Source organism: Nannospalax galili, unplaced genomic scaffold, assembly GCF_000622305.1.
Source record: "Nannospalax galili isolate Female #2095 unplaced genomic scaffold, S.galili_v1.0 scaffold377, whole genome shotgun sequence".
Taxonomy (NCBI): domain Eukaryota; kingdom Metazoa; phylum Chordata; class Mammalia; order Rodentia; family Spalacidae; genus Nannospalax; species Nannospalax galili.
Window position 1 is genome coordinate 1,574,869 of NW_008341187.1, and position 20,730 is coordinate 1,595,598.

General features: G+C 35.8%; 1 protein-coding gene across 6 annotated transcripts in view; it reads right to left on the minus strand.

The window, feature by feature from the left end:
- Stxbp5 (syntaxin binding protein 5) overlaps positions 1-20,730 on the minus strand; it is a 175,193-nt gene that overhangs the window by 13,781 nt on the left and 140,682 nt on the right. For 4 of the 6 annotated variants that reach the window (XR_003850096.1, XM_029565170.1, XM_029565172.1 and 1 more), the window contains exons 20-26: positions 18,842-18,901; positions 18,692-18,739; positions 11,775-11,825; positions 5,384-5,623; positions 4,234-4,603; positions 3,731-3,896; positions 1,765-1,876 (exon numbers count right to left, since the gene is read on the minus strand). Coding sequence is in view for 5 of the 6 variants with exons in the window: in XM_029565170.1 (XP_029421030.1) it covers positions 1,765-1,876; positions 3,731-3,896; positions 4,234-4,603; positions 5,384-5,623; positions 11,775-11,825; positions 18,692-18,739; positions 18,842-18,901 (1,047 nt within the window). In the remaining variant the exon portion in view is untranslated. The remainder of the gene's footprint in view (positions 1-1,764; positions 1,877-3,730; positions 3,897-4,233; positions 4,604-5,383; positions 5,624-11,774; positions 11,826-18,691; positions 18,740-18,841; positions 18,902-20,730) is intronic. The other 2 variants (XM_029565173.1, XM_017799044.2) reach the window with 2 other exon arrangements.

Below are 20,730 nucleotides of genomic sequence, written 5' to 3' on the forward strand. Positions count from 1 at the left end.
TACTCATGTGAACTCACAGCAATGGTGACAGCATGCACAAGTCCTAATCAAGCTCAAATCATAAAAGATCCCAGCACAGACATGGGAAAGTGGGTAAGAAATCTCAACCCAACCTAAGGAGCTTTTGGCAATTAACAGCTTGTGTGGGCTCAGTAGATGAATGCACACCGAAGGACATTTGGGGACACAAATCAGACTCTCTAGGCTCTATTTCATGTACACAAGAGAGTACATTAAATTAGGCCAGGGGGCTGTGAGGGAATGTGCAGACAGAGGAGGGAATCTACCATCAAACTATACTGCATGAAAATCACAAAAATTTGATAAAAATAAAACTATTAAAATGAAACTTCTAAATTGTTATTTGATACTGTTCAATGTTAGTTTTTTCATCAAGCACACAATATTATAAAATATGTTAGCACAAAGAATAAAAACAAACACAGATAGCTAACATTTGAAAGAAAATACTCATTCATTGATTCATTAGTCTATTCAAGGTCATCTGTTATTTTGGCAGTTATGTGGAAGGTGGGAAATCAACAAATTTTGTTATTTTAATTTTGAAAAATCTTATTTGTATTTATTATTTTTTATGTGTTTGAGTGTATTGCCTGCATGTTGCATTGCACCCATGGCATGCAATGCTTGCAGAGGTCAGAAGAGGGCACTGGTCCCCTGGAACTGAAATTATGAACGGTTGTTAGCCGCCATGTGGGTGCAGGGAAGCAGACCTAGGTCTTCTGCAAGAGGAGACTCTGTGCTCTTAACCACTGAGCCATCTCTTCAGCCTGAATTTTATTTTTAAATGCCCATCTAATGCAATGAGCAGTTTTGGAGGTTTTGTACGGTCACCCTCATGATTTGGTCATAAGCGCTTCCCATGGTCTCAGGTGTTAAAGGCTTGGTCCTCAACTGATGGCACTGCTGGGAGGTGGTGGCATCTTTAGGAGGGAGGCCTAGTGGAGGGAGACTGGGTTACGAGCAGCAGGTCTTGAAGGAGATAGTAAGACCCTGGTCCCTCCACACTCTCTGCTTCCCAGTCACTATGAGGCAAGAAACTTTGCTCTACCATTCAGTCCCTACCATGATGCTCTACCCCACTGAGGTCCCAAACAACAACCAACTGATGGTGCACTGAAACCATTAAACAAGTAGAATCTTGCTAGAGTGACAGATTAATGATAGAGAGCTTGCCTAGCATGTGCAAGGCCCTGAGTTCAATTCCCAGTACTCGAAAAAGCAAAACAAAACAAGAAAATGTTTTTTTTTTCTTTTAGATTGATTTTCTCAGGTATTTTGTCAAAGTGATTTAAATCTAACAGTCATCAATTAAAGGCAACCTTAGGAAAAAAGCTGTAAGTTGTGACCACTCTTTTTAGCTATTTGAAGTTACTTTGATTCTCTGAGAAAAATATTTTATTGACAAAGTAATGCTTTTTGTTAAAATGTGAATGTGTCAATTACTCTGATAAATATGAAAAAGTGAACACAATTTATCCATATAAGAAAAAATTTATACACACTGAAGGTTTCTGTCTTAAAAGTTTATAAACAAAGTTTTATTAGAAAAATGCTTTCTAACATTTTAATCTAGTTTGAAGCTCACTTTGATTTCTTAAGTGGTTTTTTTCTTTTAACCCGAAGTTTATACTGTGTTGAAATTACCAACTCATTCTCTTACAGAAGATGTTTTCATTGTTGCAGCTAAGAAATCTTTGTCTAACCCAAGTTAACAAACACAAATTAAATAAACCAACTTACATAGCTCTTCTCTATCCAGAGACTGGGCACCACCTCCGAATAAGCCTTTAAAGAAGCCCCTGTTTGGTGCTTCTGGTGTCTCTACAGGAGTGAAGAGTTCACCCAGCATCTCCTTCAAAAGCAGGACAAATCATATTGTTAAAGTTTCAGGGAAGCCAAACTGTAATTAACAAGTGACCACTGTGATGTCTCCAAGGTGGCAGCACGGCCTGTTGAGATTGGCCAGCAATTATACACACTTTTCAAGTGATCAGATCCAGTACAGACTCACTTTCTCAAATAGTACATTTCAGCTTAGAAGCTCTTGGAAATTGGTAGGTGGTGGGAGAAGGAGAGTCAATTTTCTGTCCTGATATGGCCTGGGAGGTTGACCAAACTCCAAGGGAAAAAATTTATATAGATTGAAGGTTTCTGTCTTAAAAGTATGTAAACCATATTAAATAAATCAACTTATATAGCTCTTCTCTATCCAGAGACTGGGGCTTTAAAGAACCCCATTTGGTGCTTCCGGTGTCTCTACAGTAGTGAAGAGACATACCCAAGAGCACTTGGGGAACACAGATTAGACTTGATAGGCCTTTTAAAAAAAATAGAGGATATGAAGTGTGCATGTGTGCACGTGTGTGTGTAAGCCAGAGGTCAACATCAGTGTCTTTCCTTTATCACTTCCGTAAGGGTGGGAGAAGAGAGGACGGGGTGAAGAGGTCTGTATGTGCTAAAAAATACATTTAAGAAATAAAAATATTTTTTAAAAAACCAGAAATTCCTATGAAAACAGAAAACAAAACTAACCCCTAACTTAATAAGAATCGATAAGTTGATTAATAATCACATCTTTTTACATTAGAAAGCACATTTTTAGTAGCAGGTCAAGAAGTTCAGTGTAAGAATGGCAATTAGTTTTAGAATCATAATCTTTAGAACAATCAGAAAATTTGTCATTAGACCACCAACTTCCTTTTTCACAAACATACACATTTTCAGCAGTAGGCGTTTTCAGAAAACTAGCAGGAAGATGAGATGAACTCCTTCCACATAGTGTCTCTGGCATTATTGTCAATATTCTTCAGAGAGGAGAAATGGTAAGAGCAAGCCTGGAGAGGACAGACTGCCAACATGGAGAGACTGGGGCAGAAGGAGCATACTTGAACATAATAAAGGCCACGTATGACAAACCTATAGCCAATGCCATAATAAATGGGAAAAAGCTCAAATATTTTCCATAATATCAGGAATAAGACAAAGGTGTCCACTTTCTCCACTCAAGCATAGTGCTTGGTTTTAGCTAGAGCATTAAGGTTAGAAAAGGAAATAAAGGGACTACAAATAGGAAAAGAAGTCTTCTGTATATTCTTGACACAAAGTTTTATTAGAAAAATGCTTTCTAACATTTTAATCTAGTTTGAAGCTCACTTTGATTTCTTAACTGGTTTTTCCTTTTAACCCGATGTTTATACTGTGTTGAAATTACCAACTCATTCTCTTACAGAAGATGTTTTTGTTGTTGCAGCTAAGAAATCTTTGTCTAACCCAAGTTAACAAACACATATTTTTTTTCTTTCATTTTTTTCTAGATGTTTTATAGTTTTGGAACATACATGTAAGTACATGATCCATTGTGATTAATCATATTAGGTAAATTAAGTCAGTCTCAGAAAGACAAACACTGCATGTTTTCTCTCACTTGTGGGTCTGAGATTTTATCTAGTGACGTACAATTATGTAAGTATAGATGCATGCATGAAAGTAGGAAACTGCCCAGGGCAGTGATGAGGACTTAATGGGGAGGGCAGAGGAAAGGAGGATAAAGGGGCACATCACAAACCTATGGGAAACTGCCTATATAACCCAGTACAGTAATGATAAAACATAAATCAATTACAACAGAAACGTGGGACAGACTAAGTATGAGGCCCTTTGGAGACTACTTACACTCTATAGAGATTCTAATATTCCTGCTACTCACCTGAAGATTTTCACAGGTCTCCTGACTGTATGTAAGTCTCTGGATTTCTGTAGGTGAAACCAGATATAATGCTTGTCCATTGTTGGTGAAGCAGAATGTTCTGGCTATGCGCATATTGGTCAGGGGCAGGTAATAAACATCCAACAAAGGTCTTAAGCTTGGTAAACTTCAGGAGAGATTAAAAGACTTATTAGTAACGAGCATGGTAGGTTTTAGCCTTCAAGAAGTTCTTTACAGAAGCTAAAAGAGCAGGCAAGGTGATCCATGTGTAAGAAGATGGCATGATAAAACTCACTAACATAAAAAGAAAAGAAAAAATGGTGGGGCCTTTAAACCTTGTGATTTAGTTTACATACCCGAGGGAGGTAAAAATGGTGCATCACTCACATGCTTGTTTATTATTAGTGAAGTCTCAGTGTATGAGACCAGAAACAATACGGTATTTTTTTCAAGCTGAATTTCATCACGTGATTTGAGGGCTTTACAAACTATCTCATTCTTACCTGAAAGTCATAATATGGCCATTGGCACAGAAACAGGCCAGACAGATACTGTTACTCAGAGCAACAACATCTCCACGAAGCACAAACGAGGTCTCAGTGATGTTTTGCTTATAAGCACAGTTTTGGGTTGGCAGTGAGATAACTTTCGCTTGCTTTTCTGAACATATCACTGCGTACTGGTTTTCGCTAATTTCCTGAGAAGAGGAGGGTGACACTGAGACAGGCCGCCGCTTTTTCAACTTCTCCTTCTCATCTTTTTCTTCTGGAACATTGTGTTCTTTCCAGGGTTCGTATGCAGGTGGCATTAAGCAGCCTGTGGCATCCAGAAATGCCATTCTCAAAACTGCGCCTTTTAACCTCAATATAGTACCTAAAATACAGAAGTTTAGTATATACCTGCAGTTTTTAGTTCACAGAGTAAATACGTTCATTGCAACTCTAACACTAAGTAGACACAAATATGTTAAATGTACATTATACTGAAAACGTAATTGTACTAGGTCACTGATAAATTTTGAAGTCAACTGATGGTCGTGAGTCTGGAAAAATCGGTCATCATTGCATTCCTCAACAGATAAATGCCAACAATTAGTAATTAAAAATTTAATTAAACAATGAATTTTGCACATATGTATCTAACTTGAAGATCAATAAACAAGTGGTATGTTTTTCTTCCATAAGGTAAAACTAGAAAATGTTTCTGAATTAGTGTGTGTGCACGTGTGTAGGGGTGCACAAGCAGACACGTGGAAGTCAGAGGACAGCTGGGTTGGGTCTCTCCTCCACCCTGTCTCTGAGGCAGGTTTCCTTCTGAGCTGTGCTGTCCAGGCTCACTGGCCTGTGCGCTTCAGGCTGATTCTCCTGTCTCTACCTCCTGCCTTGATACAGGAGTGCTGTGACTACAAATGTGCACCATTGCACCGCACTTTTTAGTTCTGAGGACCGAACACAAGTGGTAGGATGTGGCAAATGCTTTTCCTTGTTGAGCCTTCTCCATGGCCCTAGAAAATTTATTTTTTAAAACATGAAGCAGTCGCTAATACCTATTTACTTTTTAGAATTCTCAAAATAAAAAGCTAGAGTTTCTACCTAAGCTAGAGCAAGTCCCATATGTTTCAACTTCCGCATGCGGCACCCTGGGCAAACGTACCACTCGGAGACACAATCACTGGCTGCAGGAGTCTCTGTTCTGCCCCTGGGGGAAGGTTGAGCGTGATGACAAGCACTGTGCCCAGCGTAGTTCCTACCCACAGACATGGGGAAGGAGAGGAGTCTGTCTTTCGAGTAAAAGTTTCACAGAAATGAAGAGCAGAGATAGCTTCCCGGGACTCCTTGTCAATGCTGGTTACACTTGAACTCCTTGATCTGCTGAAGGAATTATCTTTCATGTCTGAAATGATTTAAGATGTGGGATTGTTTTGGTTATAAAATTTACTTTGGTGTTACAAATTTAGTCAAGTAGAATTTATAAAAAAGCAGAATCTGTGGCAGATATAGCTTTTACTTTCCTTGTAGGCAATAATATAAACAATCTACTTTTATGTTAATGAAACTTCCCCTTTTCTTACTGCAAAATGCAAAAGAATCAATAGTTTTCAGAACTGAGCAGGGCACATCTCAATGAATTCTAACATCTGGCCTCCGGGTCCTGGTCCTTCCCTAACTATCTTCTCTCACCACCTGCTGTCCTCACAGTGCTGTTACTTCTTTAGTAACATGATTCATGATAGGGTAAACTGGAAAAATGAAGACCCTTTCAGTTCTTCACAGGTACAAAGGACATCTAGAGTACCTGATCGATGGCCTCCTGTTTCTCCGTCTCTTCGCACGAACACCATAAATCAATAAAAAGCTCACCTCTATCTCCTCTGCATATAATTAACATCCATCTAAGGCATTTTGCTTCAATATATATAATTGACATCTGGCTTACCACTGATACCAGGTGTATTTCCTTTACTAAAGTCTGTCGGTAATGATGTGACTATTTTAAAACTGTAACAACAAAGTTATTCTTGAACTAGTTTCTCTGTGGACAATCCAAGCCATCTCAAGCCTTGGCCTTGCTCCTTTGGGAATTTCAGTTCCAAACATTTACCAGGTGTGCTTTCTGCTTTGTCTCACTATGCAAAATCAAGTCATAGCATTACAAAACATTAAATCCTTAGAAGACACCTTATACCAATGACCTTCCTGGTATCCTAAGAATAAGCTGCAGTTCAGATTCCAGGCTTTCATTTTTACCTGCACAAAGCTGGGATGCCAAATTGATGGCAGTGTTTTGGGTTTTTTTCCTAACTTAGTGACAGTGCTGTTTTCTTTTTTCCTATCACAATTTGTTTCGACTAGTACAGCCTCAGGTTCTCATCAGCAGGTGCCTAGACTGATATCTCCACCTTCAGGCTCCCACTGCTAATATCACTGAATTAGACTGTACAGCATGATTACAATTCAGTTACCGTGATTTCACCAATCCAGAGTAGCTTCTACATGCCTACTCAGTCTCGCTCACAGTCTGATTCAGATTGTGAAGAATCCTCAGAAAGTATCTTTAGCCTAACCTCTGGGCCCTGTCTCCCAATGTCACACCTCTTTAGTTCACTGTGAACCTCAACAGAGACACTTGATTTCCTTTTTCCAAACATAATCTATACTTGTAGGCGTTTACTATTTTCTAGTCCTTGCACCCAACCTTTCTACGTGTAAGGACTGTAAATTTTCCATCTCCTAAACCTCACAGAGATTAGATGTTCTCCTACTGAGCTCTGCTGTCTCTCCCTTGGTCCTCACAGAAAATCTGTACCATAGCTGTCCTGACTTGGTTTATTCTCTGCTCTAAGATGATTGCAAATATCTGTAGTGCAAGGACAGTATCACTTGGATACTCTGTAGAATTTTATAGTTCTCACTTTTAAAATTTATTCAATGAACACTTACTGAAAACAGATCTATAATTGAGAGCATCTAAACCATTATGTTCAATGGTGCCACTCTTCCACAACTCACACCTAGTAAAACTCACTTCTCCACACCACTTTTTCAATTTTTTTGAACAAAAATATTAAGGAAACATCAAACATTAAAGCTCTCTAAGGTGTATGTTAGCAAAGTAAAAAGTTATAACTCAATCCTCGAACTCCCACCAAAGTTTCCTACAAGAAATTCAGATTTCATAAACTAAAACTATATCCCCCTAGTGATGTCACTCACCATAATTGATTACAACTAGCCCCTAAAATATTTCCAATTAGGACAACATCAAGGGTCATTTCTAATAGTAGTTCCTAAACATGTTTTTCTTTTGCCCAAGACTGAATTTTCTGCTATAGTCAGTACCATGGCAGAAAAGAAGACTGCTATGGCATGGATAAGAGTGCGTGTGTTGTCTAAAGGGTCACGTGCTGGAAGCTGATGGACCTCTTTTAAGAGGAGGGCGGGTGGGGGTCAGTAGGTACCTGCAGCATCACCTGTAGAGGTGGTACATGTTGTTCTCAAGAGATGCTGGTCTAGTGAATAAAAAGAGCAAGTTTCTGGCCCCATTCTGCCTGGCTGGGTCATCTCTCCCTCTCACACACTTCCTACCATGCTGCCATATATCATGCTGTGATGTAGCCAGGAGGCCTGCACCAGAGCCAAGCAGATGCAGGTGTCATTATTCACATCTTTAGAACTGTGAATTATTAATAAATAAACCTCCTTATTTTGTTAAAGTACAAAACCTTGGGTATTTTCTTATAGTAACAGAAAATGGACTAAATTCCTTAATTTAAATGAACCATGTCTCTATAGTCAATAAACGACATACTGCTGGATGAGGTTAAAATGATACTGACTATAAATGCTTATTAGCTCTTGAACTTGTTACGTTTTAAAATAGAAAATGTAAATTTATTTTCCAATAACAAATATATTGTTACGTAAATAATACATACACATAAAAGAAAATTTTAAAAATATTTTGTGTATTTTATGAATATATTGCCTGTATTTGTGCAAGAGCACCTGTGTCATGCAATGACTGTGGAGGTCACAAGAGGGTATTGTACCCCCTGGAACTGGAGTTACGGGCAGTTGTTAGCCTCCATGTGGGTGCTGGGACTCAAACCTGGGTCTTCTGCAAGAGCAGCTAGTGTTCTTAACCTCTGAGCCATCTCTCCAGCCCCATAGACAATTTTAGTTGTGTCCTAGCAATATCAATGGAAAATAATGATATAAGAAATATACTGACACATTGTATATTTTTTGTTTATGAATATATTGCCTACATGCATGTAAATGCCTCTGTGTTATGCAATGCCCAAAGAGGTCAGAAGAAGGAGTCGGATTCCCTGGAACTAGAATTACGGTAGGTTGTTAGCTGCCATGTGGTTATGGGGAATTGAACACAGGTCTTCTGCAGAGAGCCAGTGCTTTTAACCACTGAGCCATCTCTCCAGCTTGATAATACATTGTAAAGCCTATGAAGCACAAAGTATTTCGGCAAAGTATTTCTATTGGTACAATAGTGGCACTTTTAACTTGGGGGTAATCAAAATCTGCCTAATTGGGCTCAAGCTCCACTTATTTGGAGGGAATCCATGCTTGGTACTATAACCATAGCCAAGTGTCCATAGTTGGAGATGTCACAGTTCCTAGAGGAGCACCTACTTCTGATACTTTCCCAAACCAGTATATTGTGAATAATTATCCTTATATCCACAGATAAGTGTCACTCTCATCAATGAAGCTTCTTTTTGCAAAAGATGGAGACTATTACAAAGTTCTACAACTGATGAAAATGCAGAGAATAAGATACCATGGAGTCTCTAGCCCCAAGTTACACATCTACAATACAGCCCCAGGAAATACTGTGGAAGTGGGGGTGGGGATTGTAATCAGAGGACCAGGAAACCTGCTGATAGACACTGTATTCTAGACATGATAGGGAAGCTGCATCCATGAAATTTTGGACTTGTCAATGTGGATGGAGGAAATTTCACTGATGAAGAGCTACAGGCAATCAATCGATGCTGAGGAAAGGAGAATCAAGTTTTTTTCCAGGGACTGGCTCCCTGAAAAGGAATCCAATTCCAATGGTCAGTCGTAAACATATGTACACACAAGGGCCACAAAATGGACTCAGTGCATTATACACATACATGTGTGTATATGTAACAATAAAGAAGAGGACAAGAAATTGAGGAGGGGTGTAGAGAGAGGTGCAAATGATGCAGGCACAGTATTCATGTATGATATCAAAAAATGTTTAAAAAGTTTTAATATACCAACTGGTGGAAAATTTATGATATTTGTTAAATCACAGGTGATTCCAATAACTATATTTTAAGTATTAAATCAAATTACATGAGTATAAAGTGTAATAATTTAATGACTAATTTAATTGTAAATTATAATTGCAATTTTATTGAGTTATCTTATAAAAATCAGATTACCAAAGAAACTCCCTAGGCTACATCAATATGAGAAAATGGTTTGAATACTATTAAGTTGCAACTTGATGGACATAGGTTACTTATTTTTACCTACCCAGAACAATTTGCAAATAAGTCAAAATTTTCAGTTTTGCATGAAATAAAATTTCCACTTACTCCTATCAATTATGTGTTGTGGGTCTTGATGGCTGGTTTTTAGAAACCAAACAAGCTAAATGAACAGAACATTTAATTTTTTTTGTTTGTTTGTTTCAGACAGTGACTTGGTATATAGACTAGACTGGCCTCATGCCCTTGATTCTCTTGCCTCAATTTCTTGAGTGCTGGGATTACAGGTGTGCACCATCAAACAACATTTAATAGTTCTAGTACAAAAAACAGAAACGAAAATAGCTACAATTGAGCAAGGCTTACCGAACACCAGGGATGATCACACTACATATCAGCATTTCACTGAATCACATGACCTTCTTGAAAAGTATTGTCATAATTTAACAAATAATTAAAAGAGGTCTATCAAAGCATAGAAGGTACATGTTGACTAAATTACTTGTATAATCTGAACATATAGAATAGGTTTCTAAAAATAGTTGGTGATTTTTAACCAGCTTTAAAAGTATTCCATATGGGTTTTTGAGAATATGAAACTTAAAAAAATTATTTATTATTTTTATGTGTATGTGTGTATTGCCTGCATGTAGGTAAGTGCACCCATGTCGGGCAATGCCCATGGAGGGTAGAAGAGGCTGTCGGTAGCTGCCATATGGGGTGCTGGGATTCAAACCCGGGTCTTCTGCGAGAACAACCAGTGTACTTAACCGCTGAGTCATCTCTCCAGCCCCAAGAATATGAAACTTCTAAAATTTGTTAAATAGGTAATATTTAATGTTACTGAAACCTTGAGCCTCCTTGAAAGGGATGAAGATTCTGGATCGTCTAAAACAAAAGTGTACAATGTAATTAATCCTAGGAAATACTTGGGTTCAAATCATGACATTCATTTTGTTTGTTGTTATAAACAATTATATTTTCATATTTTTATAAAATGTTTTTGTTAATTAAATTTATTCTCTGACAATTTCATGCACATATAAGCCATTCTGATTTTCATTTTTTTTAGAATAAAGGAAATCATTCTTCTCAAAACGCAAGCTATCCTGAATTCTATGATTAGCTTTGTTTGTTTCTTCGGGGGGGGGGGGCACGGTCTCATTGTAGCTCCAGCTGGCCTGGAACTCGATGGCCTGGAACTCACAGAGATTCGCCTGCCTCTGCCTCCTAAGTGCTGGAATTAAAGGTGTGCACCGCCACACACAGAGTTCTACTAAATTGGTTTTCCTGTAAACAGAACTTTCTACTGATGACAGCTGAATACCTTATGTACCTACTCACTAACCATCACATGCTTCTTCGGTGTAAATGACGTAAGAGGAAAGGCAGAAGAAAATGTTAAATTATGAATTGTTGAAATGGACCAAGTCTGATTCATACATGAAAAAGACGGACAAGGGATCTAGATAATGAACAGTGGGAAGTGAGGTGGGTAGACAACTTTAAAGAAAGCAAGCCCCCGTCATCTCTAAAACAGTGGTGAGTGAAACCATCCTTAAGTACCCGCATTTTTTCACTTAAAGGAAATAGAAATTCCTGAGGTGGGGAAAAGAGTCTAAAAATAAACCTTGCTTTGCCCACAGTACATAAAACCTTTTTATCTTTATTGAAATGACATTTGTTCATGTCAGGTACCGAGTCTACTGTGAGATGAACATAAAGCCAAATGGGTGTGTGAGTTAAGTTTCATAAATAGTATCATAAAAGATTATTCACTAACCAATTTATCATCAAAAGCTAGTAATAATGACTTTCTGTAAGAGATTTATTTTAAATGAAAAACTGATCATTTATCTTTAAAATATTCAATTAGCATACAATTAAGTTTGTAAAGATCAAAATAGGTTTCTGAGTGATTTGATGGATGGAAACATTTTTAATAAAATTAATCTGTAATCAAGCAAATTTTAATCTTAATTTGAATCTTCTGATCTCTACTTTCCTGTTATACAGGGTTCAGTTACTCTGGATATTTATTCCATTAGTTACTGTACTTACCTAAATCAGGCTTTAGGTCAGTTGGCAAGCTTAACTTTCTTGACATCTTTGCTGAAAAATAAAACATACTTTAAAAATTCTGAGAAACATTTGACTGATACTTATTGATAGCAACTGATTTTCAAGATAGAAGTGAATAGTTTTAATGCTCAATCTAAGTGCTGGGATAATTAAAATATGATTAAAAACATTAGGAGTGGAAAGCAAATCTTACTTTCAAATTTTTAAAAGTTTTTACTTACTTGATGAAGCATCTCTGTGTGCTTGAAGCTCTTACTTCAAGGCAGCCTTTTAAGCTCTAACGTTAAATACAAATCACTGCTAGGCTTACAGGAAGAGGTCAGACTTTTCTATGAGAAGAAAAGTTGTTCCTTAGAAGGAAAGTGTTGCAGATAATGCAACAGCCATGAGACCAAGCTAGGGTATGTGACAGAATATTCCTAGCTCCTCAACTTTATGGTAATTGGACTCATTATTGCTTTTTTCAAAGTTAATTTGTAGAATATAAGACAAACCCATATTTCTAATCAAATCAAACTGACTAAACCATTATTTGATATAAATTATACTTAATATAAATTAATAATTCCATTTGTACTTCAGTGAAAAATAAAAAAGTCATGCTTAATTTAAAATTATGGTACTTAAATAAAATGTCTATGCAGGCATTTTTATGTAATACTAGAAAAATGAAAAGCTAATGCACAAACATCATGGAATTCACTTTCCATCCTCAAAATCAGTTATTGCCTTAGTCTAGGAAGTGATGTGAGTTAGATGTTCTGCTGCATCTATCATGTTAGTGGTAGTGCATGCGTAACAGAATAGTGCTCCCTATGTGAAACTCTGAGAAAGTATTTGTTAATACATGAATGCATATATTTGGTTAAATCTTGGACTGTTAGGATGATATTTAAAGCACAGACCCTGCTAGTCCAAAAGGGCGCCATGTAAACAAAGAGAAATCCAGTCATAGAACATAACTTCCACATCTAAAAAAATGACAAATCCACTGTTAGGAAACACATTTAGGTAGACTGGAAAGGCTTTTGGGGTAGGGATGACATAATTTTGTTACCACTAAGCTTGATTAAGCTATTAGTATCTCTTAACAAAACAATGGGCCAAATTTATACATTGGTACTTTCATTTTTACCACTCATTAACTCTGAGACAGGAGATTAAAAACAAAATTAAAATAGCTGAACAAAATTCATGGCTAGTTGAGCTCACATACCTGGTTCCTACTATCTGCCATACAATATCCTTAGAATTAGAAGATACTGTATCCCTAAATAGTCCCCTAAATGCAGCATTAGATCACTTTAGGAATTCACAGAGATTTTCAGTGGATAAATCTTTGGCCCCAGCCCAAAGACACTTTTTAGAATCTGATGTATGATGCCACCTCTCCAGACCCCACCACTCTGCTTTGGTAAGGTTATACTGAGCCACTGGGACCAGCTTCTAAAGGTGAATGTGCATTCCAATCAGTGAGGATCTTCTTGAAATGCACAATGTGATTTTTGTATTCCTGGGCTTGCGTCTGAGAGGAACTTCTACCAAGCTCTTGGAAGATGCTGATACTGCTGGACTATGAGGCCATAACTTGAGTAGAAAGATCCTTAACCTATCAACAATTTCAGGCTAGGAATCAAGACAAATGAAATCCAGTGCGAATAATACACAGTAAGTACACAAAAAAAGTATTTCATAGATAAGCTCATCATTTACTTTGTAAAATGAAGTGCTTAGGTTTGGGTTTGGAATCAGAGCAAACCTGGGTTTGAATCCACTTCACCCAATTACTAGGTTTGTTACCCTTAGGCCAATTACTTTGTCTATCTAAACCAAAAATGTCCTCATCTGTAAAATGAACATATATAGCTGCTTAGGGGTAGCACAAAATAATGTAAGCAAAGAACTGAGCTTAATGTGGGCATATGGAATTAATAAATGTTATTATTTATTATTGATAATAACATAAGAGCATGAATCTTCCATAAAATGCAAAATATCATACAAATAACTTGTTACTGCTATTTACAAAAAACTTAATGCTCTTTCATTCTAATTCCATTATAATATTCCAAGAAAATGGGGTGGGGGGAACCTTTAAGATAAAAGTATCGAAAGGTATGTATCACTGTAAGCTAAACCTCTAAGTTTATTACAAAACACAATTCAATATATAGTGAAACAGCAAACACAATTTATAAATAACTTTCTATCTCTTGAAGCAAATTAAATTAAATCTATATTTTGTTAACTGTAAATGTTCAGTAACCAGACCTATGATTCAGCAAAAAATTTCACTCACAATAAAATTCTGTATTTCATTAAACATTTCTGATTTTCCTTAGGATTTCCATTAGAAATAAACTTATAAACCTTCAAATATTCTTTCAAATTAAAAGACTCCCTCTCATAAAATAAAATTTTCTAGCACTAGTTTCTTTACTATATAAAATAACTAAATATTCTTCTCATAATTCTTCAATTAATCTAATTCTAGTATTTTTCACATTGAAGAAGACAGACATACATATAATAACTAGGAATTTTTCTTCACTATTATTTTGCTGTAACTGACAAAGCATTTTAGTTATGTATACTTGTTATTTTCTCCTGAAACCCTTTGTAAGTGCAAAACCCTAACCCTGCTATCAAGTCAACTAATGCTGACAGTCGTTACCACAGGTTACTACTGTGGATGCATCATGTAGCTTCTCGAAGGATTGGTTTATTTTCTTGAAAACTAAAGGAATTAGAACATTCAAGCTGTATAATTTATTAAGTTAATAATGTAGAGTAAAATCATGAAGAATAGATTTTAAGATGTCAGAATAATCAGGAAACATGTAAGAAGAATTAATGAAAAGAGTACTTGGACCAGTGAACAATGTTAACTTTATTTAAACTGACTAAAAACCACTTTGAGTTTTTGCTGAGAAATTAGTCATCATTTAAATATCCACATTTCAGGACGGGAGAGAGAAAGGGGCCTGGAGGTCTATTCTGCCCTGTTTTAACAAATGCCACAAAAAACTTCTCTAGCACAGTGCTAGAACGTACCAGGTGCCCATTTCTAACAGTTTTGGCACAGCACCTATTTAAATTGCTGTAATTTTGAATCTTCATTCTTTTCATTCATTTCTAATATTATTTTTCCTACTAGTTTTATAGAATAAGGCTAGTTGTTAGTCTTTCCTGATACATGAAAATTAAAATGGAACTGGGGTACAGAATCGAGCTAGAAATCTACTGTTAGCATGAAACAGAAAAATGAAAGAGTTAGGAATCTTTAGGAAAGTTAATTTTGATTTTCAAATTTACCAAATAATGCTAGCACCTGGGACCACATTTTATTCATAAAGATATCACAAAAATTATTCTTTGTTAACACAATACTTTTTGAAGCATTTTTTATAGTTACATATATAAAACACCTTATGTACTAGAGCTATTTTATATAAACAATAAAAAGGTTTGTAGAATCTCACAAATTTTTATAAAATATAAATGAATAGCAAATAGAAATTATGATTATGCTTTCTAAGTGACTCATGGAAACATAACAGGACAAGAAAAGCTACTGATTTGGAAAACAGTGGCATTAAGACTTAGCTCACAAAGCTAATCTTATGGCATTAACAGGCAAAGCAAGCTGATGCGTAACATGAATAGAACCCTCTTTGCACTGTGTCACTGCATTGTATTCGGCTACACTTTTGCTGTAAAATCAAGAAGACTAAAGTTATTCTTGAGGTTGTTCTTACACATGAGCAAGTACATCACTGTCAGAATCATTCACCTGGTTTAGCTGTCAATGACATAACCAAGAAATGAACCTGGGCTTTTGGAAAAGTGGTCAGGCTATTCCAGTTTGTTCTATTTCGTTGATTCTTATTTTTGAAGTAGTTAGAATTCCAGGCACCATATGCATCATGCCTGGGCAATGGGTCTGGTGCTCAGACAGAACTTGATATGCGCCTTTTTCCAGGTTACCAAGTACCTGGGTAGGGCCACACCAGATTATTTAGCTATGAGCTGGATAATGTATTTATATATAAATATATTCAAATCCTTATAGCTTTTAGTAAACTGTGTTAAAAAGAACAGTGCTGAAGAGGACAGACAGTGAAACTGGACCACTAGGTATAAATCATGCTTTCTCATTTGGCTGTGTAACTAACAGATAACTTGTAATCAGTTCCCTCATCTGTAAAAATGAAATAACAATTCATGAAATTACTAAGTTGATTAAATCAGAAAAATTATAAAATGCTGGTATGATGCTAGGAAAATTATAATGGACCAGTGTATTAAAAAAATTGTTCTTATGTCATCTACCTAAGCTGTGCTGTCAAGGCAATGACAGGGAAGAAAAAAAGGCTTATTTTTTCATGCTTGGGTTGAACTGTTAAAGTGTAAAACGCCATGCTGCATCTCCACGAACCACACACACACTTTTTCAGGCACCAGCAACAATTACTCTAGACATGAAACTTAGGGACAAAACTATTCAATCAGCCACCCAAGGTGGTTATTTCATCAGTACTAAGCTGTGAGTCTCTAGGTCTAATTCTTTCTTCCCAGAGTTACTGCATAATCACCTAAGGTAAGGCTTGAGTGCTGTAGACTGTTGTAGAGACAAGTGATAATTTTACTAGGGTCAGGGTACTTTGTAAAAAGGGTGGATTGGATGGTGGGGGATATGGTGTGCTCAGAATATTGAAGGAGTCCTAGTATTTAAGTAAGAGTGTCTCACAGCAAACACCACTCCTGGGGAACAGTTCATTGACATTTTATGTTTCTTAACAGCATATTTAATGCTACTATTATAAAGTTAGATACTAATGTAGAAAGATACATTACATTAATGATTACTATTTCAATCACAAAATCTTGGCAGTGTGAATTGGGGCAGTGTCCATTTGTAAAAGTAAAAAATTGAAGACAGTATCTTTCTTTCTTTACACCAAAAATTTTGGATTAATAAAAAGTTACACACAATAAAAGCTTCCAACACACACTAAATAAAGTTAATATATAGACAAGGAAAATATTCTTGAAGGTTAAGAAATGAAGAATACTATTAAAGACATATCCTTCAAAAATGTTTCTATTCTAAAAAATTATAAAGTTTTTCAAATAGTTTTCACATTATATATTCAACTTTAAACAGTAAAAGAAAATGTGAAAGTGGTCTGGTCAGTACACTTAATAAAGCAAATATAACTTAGGACTAGAAGTCGGACAGAAATTATTTTAACAAATTTAATTGTATGCAATTCAATTATATGCCTTCCATGTTAAGTAAAATTCCTAGGCAATTTAATTCTGAAAGTTGTTGAGTGAAATTCAGTTAGGAACAAACTTCTCTTTACAGTATAGGTATGACAACAAAAGAACTTTAATGTACTCGGGATGCAATATGCTCTAAAGAAAACCAGTTGTATGTATAGTCTTCTTACAGAATTAAAGTGATTTAATTATTACCAACAGCTTCACTAAGAAACCATATATAACAATAAATAATTGATGAAAAGCCCTTTGCACAAGAATAAACCACCTTATTTAAAAAATGAACAGAGGAGTTAAGAGTCATCCACCACTAATACAACTAAACAGGGTTCAACTTATAGCATATAGAAAACATTGGTATTATTTCTAGAAGTTTTAAATCCAACCATGTATTAAATATTATGAGCTGAGGAAGAGAACAGCTATTCCAGGGCACAAGCACTCATGTGCACTAAAGAAGTATGTGGGAGGGCTGGAAATGGTTCAGTCAGCAAAGGTGCTTTGTTTGCAGGTATGAAGACCTGAGTTTGAGTCCCAGAACCCACATTTAAAAAAAAAAAAAAAAACTTGGCATGGTGATGTGCATTTGTACTCCCAGTGCTTGGAGGAGGAGAAAGCAGATCTCTGGGGCTTTCTGGACAGCCAGCCTAACCTACATGGTGAGCTCCAGGCCAGTAAAAGAACTGTCTCAATAAATTAAACAAATAAATAATTATTTTAAAGTAGTTGGCACCGGCCAAAGTTGTCCTCAGAGGGTGCACATACACATGAACCAGCATACACAAGAGCTCTCCCCTAACTTGAACATACACACACATACACCCACCAAAATCATGGGGAAAAAAGTATATTATAGGGAGTCTGGGTAGAATTAAATAATATATGAATTGTATAATAAAAATTTCAAATTTAAGTCAGAGATAAACTATACCCTTTTCTATAAAAGCCTGTTTTCAAGACTCAAATCTTTGAGAATTCTTAAATTTTTATGACCAAAGAAAGTCATTTGATTATGTCTCCAAGGTTTAGTACACATTTTCTTCCTCAGTTTTAAATTTCAAGAAACTTAAACTGAGCTATTCATTTCAAAATATATCCATCCACAAAACAAACAGGAATAGTATAAATGCTTTTATTTGTGTGATGGGAGGTGGTAGAAAATTGCCATTTACCCTGAAACCGGTGTAGATTAAAGATGTTTTAAAAAGCCAGCCTTTAGAAGATAATTTCCTTGAGACTTGGAATCTTAAAAATATGAGGGAGATAGACAAGTAGAAAAAGTACAAATAAAATATAAATTAACTTCAGATCATAAGCTTGCTATTCAGAGCATAAATTGAACCCTGTTTCATTTTAAAATAAGCAAAAATAAAAGTTAACAGCATAATTTACACTCTAAGTCAAGAGAAGGAGCTATAACCCAATTTAACTGATTTTAATAATTATTGCCACAAATGAGTTGAGAAGAGATATAGCCCAAGAGATTATTGTTCAGCACAGGAATAACAAATTAATATAGACAGAATTCAATGCTCTGGATCATCTTCTGGTGTTGGGTTAGCAGTGCATGGAGCAAGGATTAGAAAAAAGTAGAAATTTCTAGTTCCTACCTATGTCACTGGCTACCATCTTGGAAAGCTTTCTGCTTTGGGTCTTCACTGAAAATAATATTTTGATATAAAATGTCAAAATCTATTCAAAGTAAACTAAATAAATTAAATATAAATAAAAGAAAATACTTTAAAATAAAGATACTATACCCTTTTCTATAAAGTTACTCGATCTTTGTTCACCATCTGAATTGTGTGGGGATGAAGAACCTACACAAATGGAGACAACGGAGGGACAGGCACAGGGTCAGTCACAAGCACTGAGATGCCACAGCCAGAAACGGCAGATCAAAAGCCTGGTGACCACAAAACAAGGCCATGTACGTGGTTAACAGCAATCCTGAGCACGTTCCAGCATAGCACTCAGTGTATACTCGCTTTGACAGCAGATCCTAATAACATTTTCCTAATAACATAAAATTTTATCTCTACATTTTTCCTTAATGAATCATAATTGGGCAAAAGTCCTGATGCATATTATATTATTTCTATGTCAGAGCACAAAGAAAAAATCTAACACTTATCGACATCTATTAGGAACATCTCAAATGACACTGCATGGATTAAATTATTTCCAGCCTTTCCAACTGGGTATTACTTCCCCTCCTTTAAAACCACTGTGATGCTTTATAACTCTCACATGGTATTCAACATTTAGTATCTTGCATTAAATTTTACACACAAGACCTCTTCAGTGATACAAGCTCTGGTTCACTTTTGGAACCTGTGTGTGATTAGTGGCATGTATTTTGTATAACTGTCACCAGTTCATTCTAGCCAAATGAATCAAGCTGTTTTGCTAGGTGCAAACACCTACAACATAACTGGAAGTAAATAAGATGATTTCCTTTTTATACTTTAAGGACAATTCCAGTAAAGGCAATAAACTTTAGTGAACTAGGCAAACATTGAAAAACCTGAACCTGACTTCCCCCAAATATATTTTTCTTTACTTTGGCCAGGAGGACAAGCTTTAACCAAGAAAACCTGCCAGGAAGCACAGAATCCAGTTACATCCATAGAGCTTTGAAAAGATTACTCTTTGGAGAATCCATGCTGTTTTTGCTAAATAGCATTTACAGATTCTGATGAATCTCATATAAAACAATATTACAAAATCAATACTGAACTCAATAATAGTTCTAGAACAGAAATAAGTATAGGTTTTTTACATTTAATTCAGAGTTAATAAGTGCAATGGTCATTTAAAATTACATATTTTTAAATATTACTGTCATCATGTGATACCAAATAACTGCACAAATTTATGTTAAAACATATATTAACACTAGCTTTTTTGGTATCTTTCATATCAGAGTAATACCAGAAAAGTATCTATATATATATAATAAAATCAAGAGAAATGTTTGGTGTTTTTCTACAGATAAACAGTCAATTAAGGCTTTCAATGTAAAAACCAGCATGTCTATTTTCCTACTAGTTGAAAATCCTTATTACTGGTTGTTTTAATTTCTATGATAGCACATGAAAACATTTCAGGATAACCTTCTTGAATAAATGTACTAAATTACTAAAATTAAACAAATACATACACATCCACAACTTATTCTGTTTCTGTTTTCCAGGTAACATATAAACACCTCAGGGCATGACTTTTATCATATCACAGGTGATCCTTCAATTAAAAATAACCTAATACATTTTAAGAGGCATATATATATACTAAATAGCAGAAATTATATCTATAAAATAAATATATATACATGTAACTTATGCTATTTAAAAATTATGTGTGTGTGGTTTGTATATATTGAGTGCAGTATCTGTATAGATCAGAAGCAGATGTTGGATTCTCTGAAGCTAAAGGAGTTAACAGGCAGTTGTGGTTGCCCCAAGTGGGTGCTGGGAGCAAAACTTGAGTCCTCTGGAAGCGCAGAACATATTCTTAACCCTTGAGCTATCTCCTCAGTCTCCATTTTTAAAACCATTTTAACATTTTATGTCACTATACACATACATACACAAAAATTCCATCATTGCTAATGTGCTGGGCAACAGAACCTGCAGTCTTCCAAGGA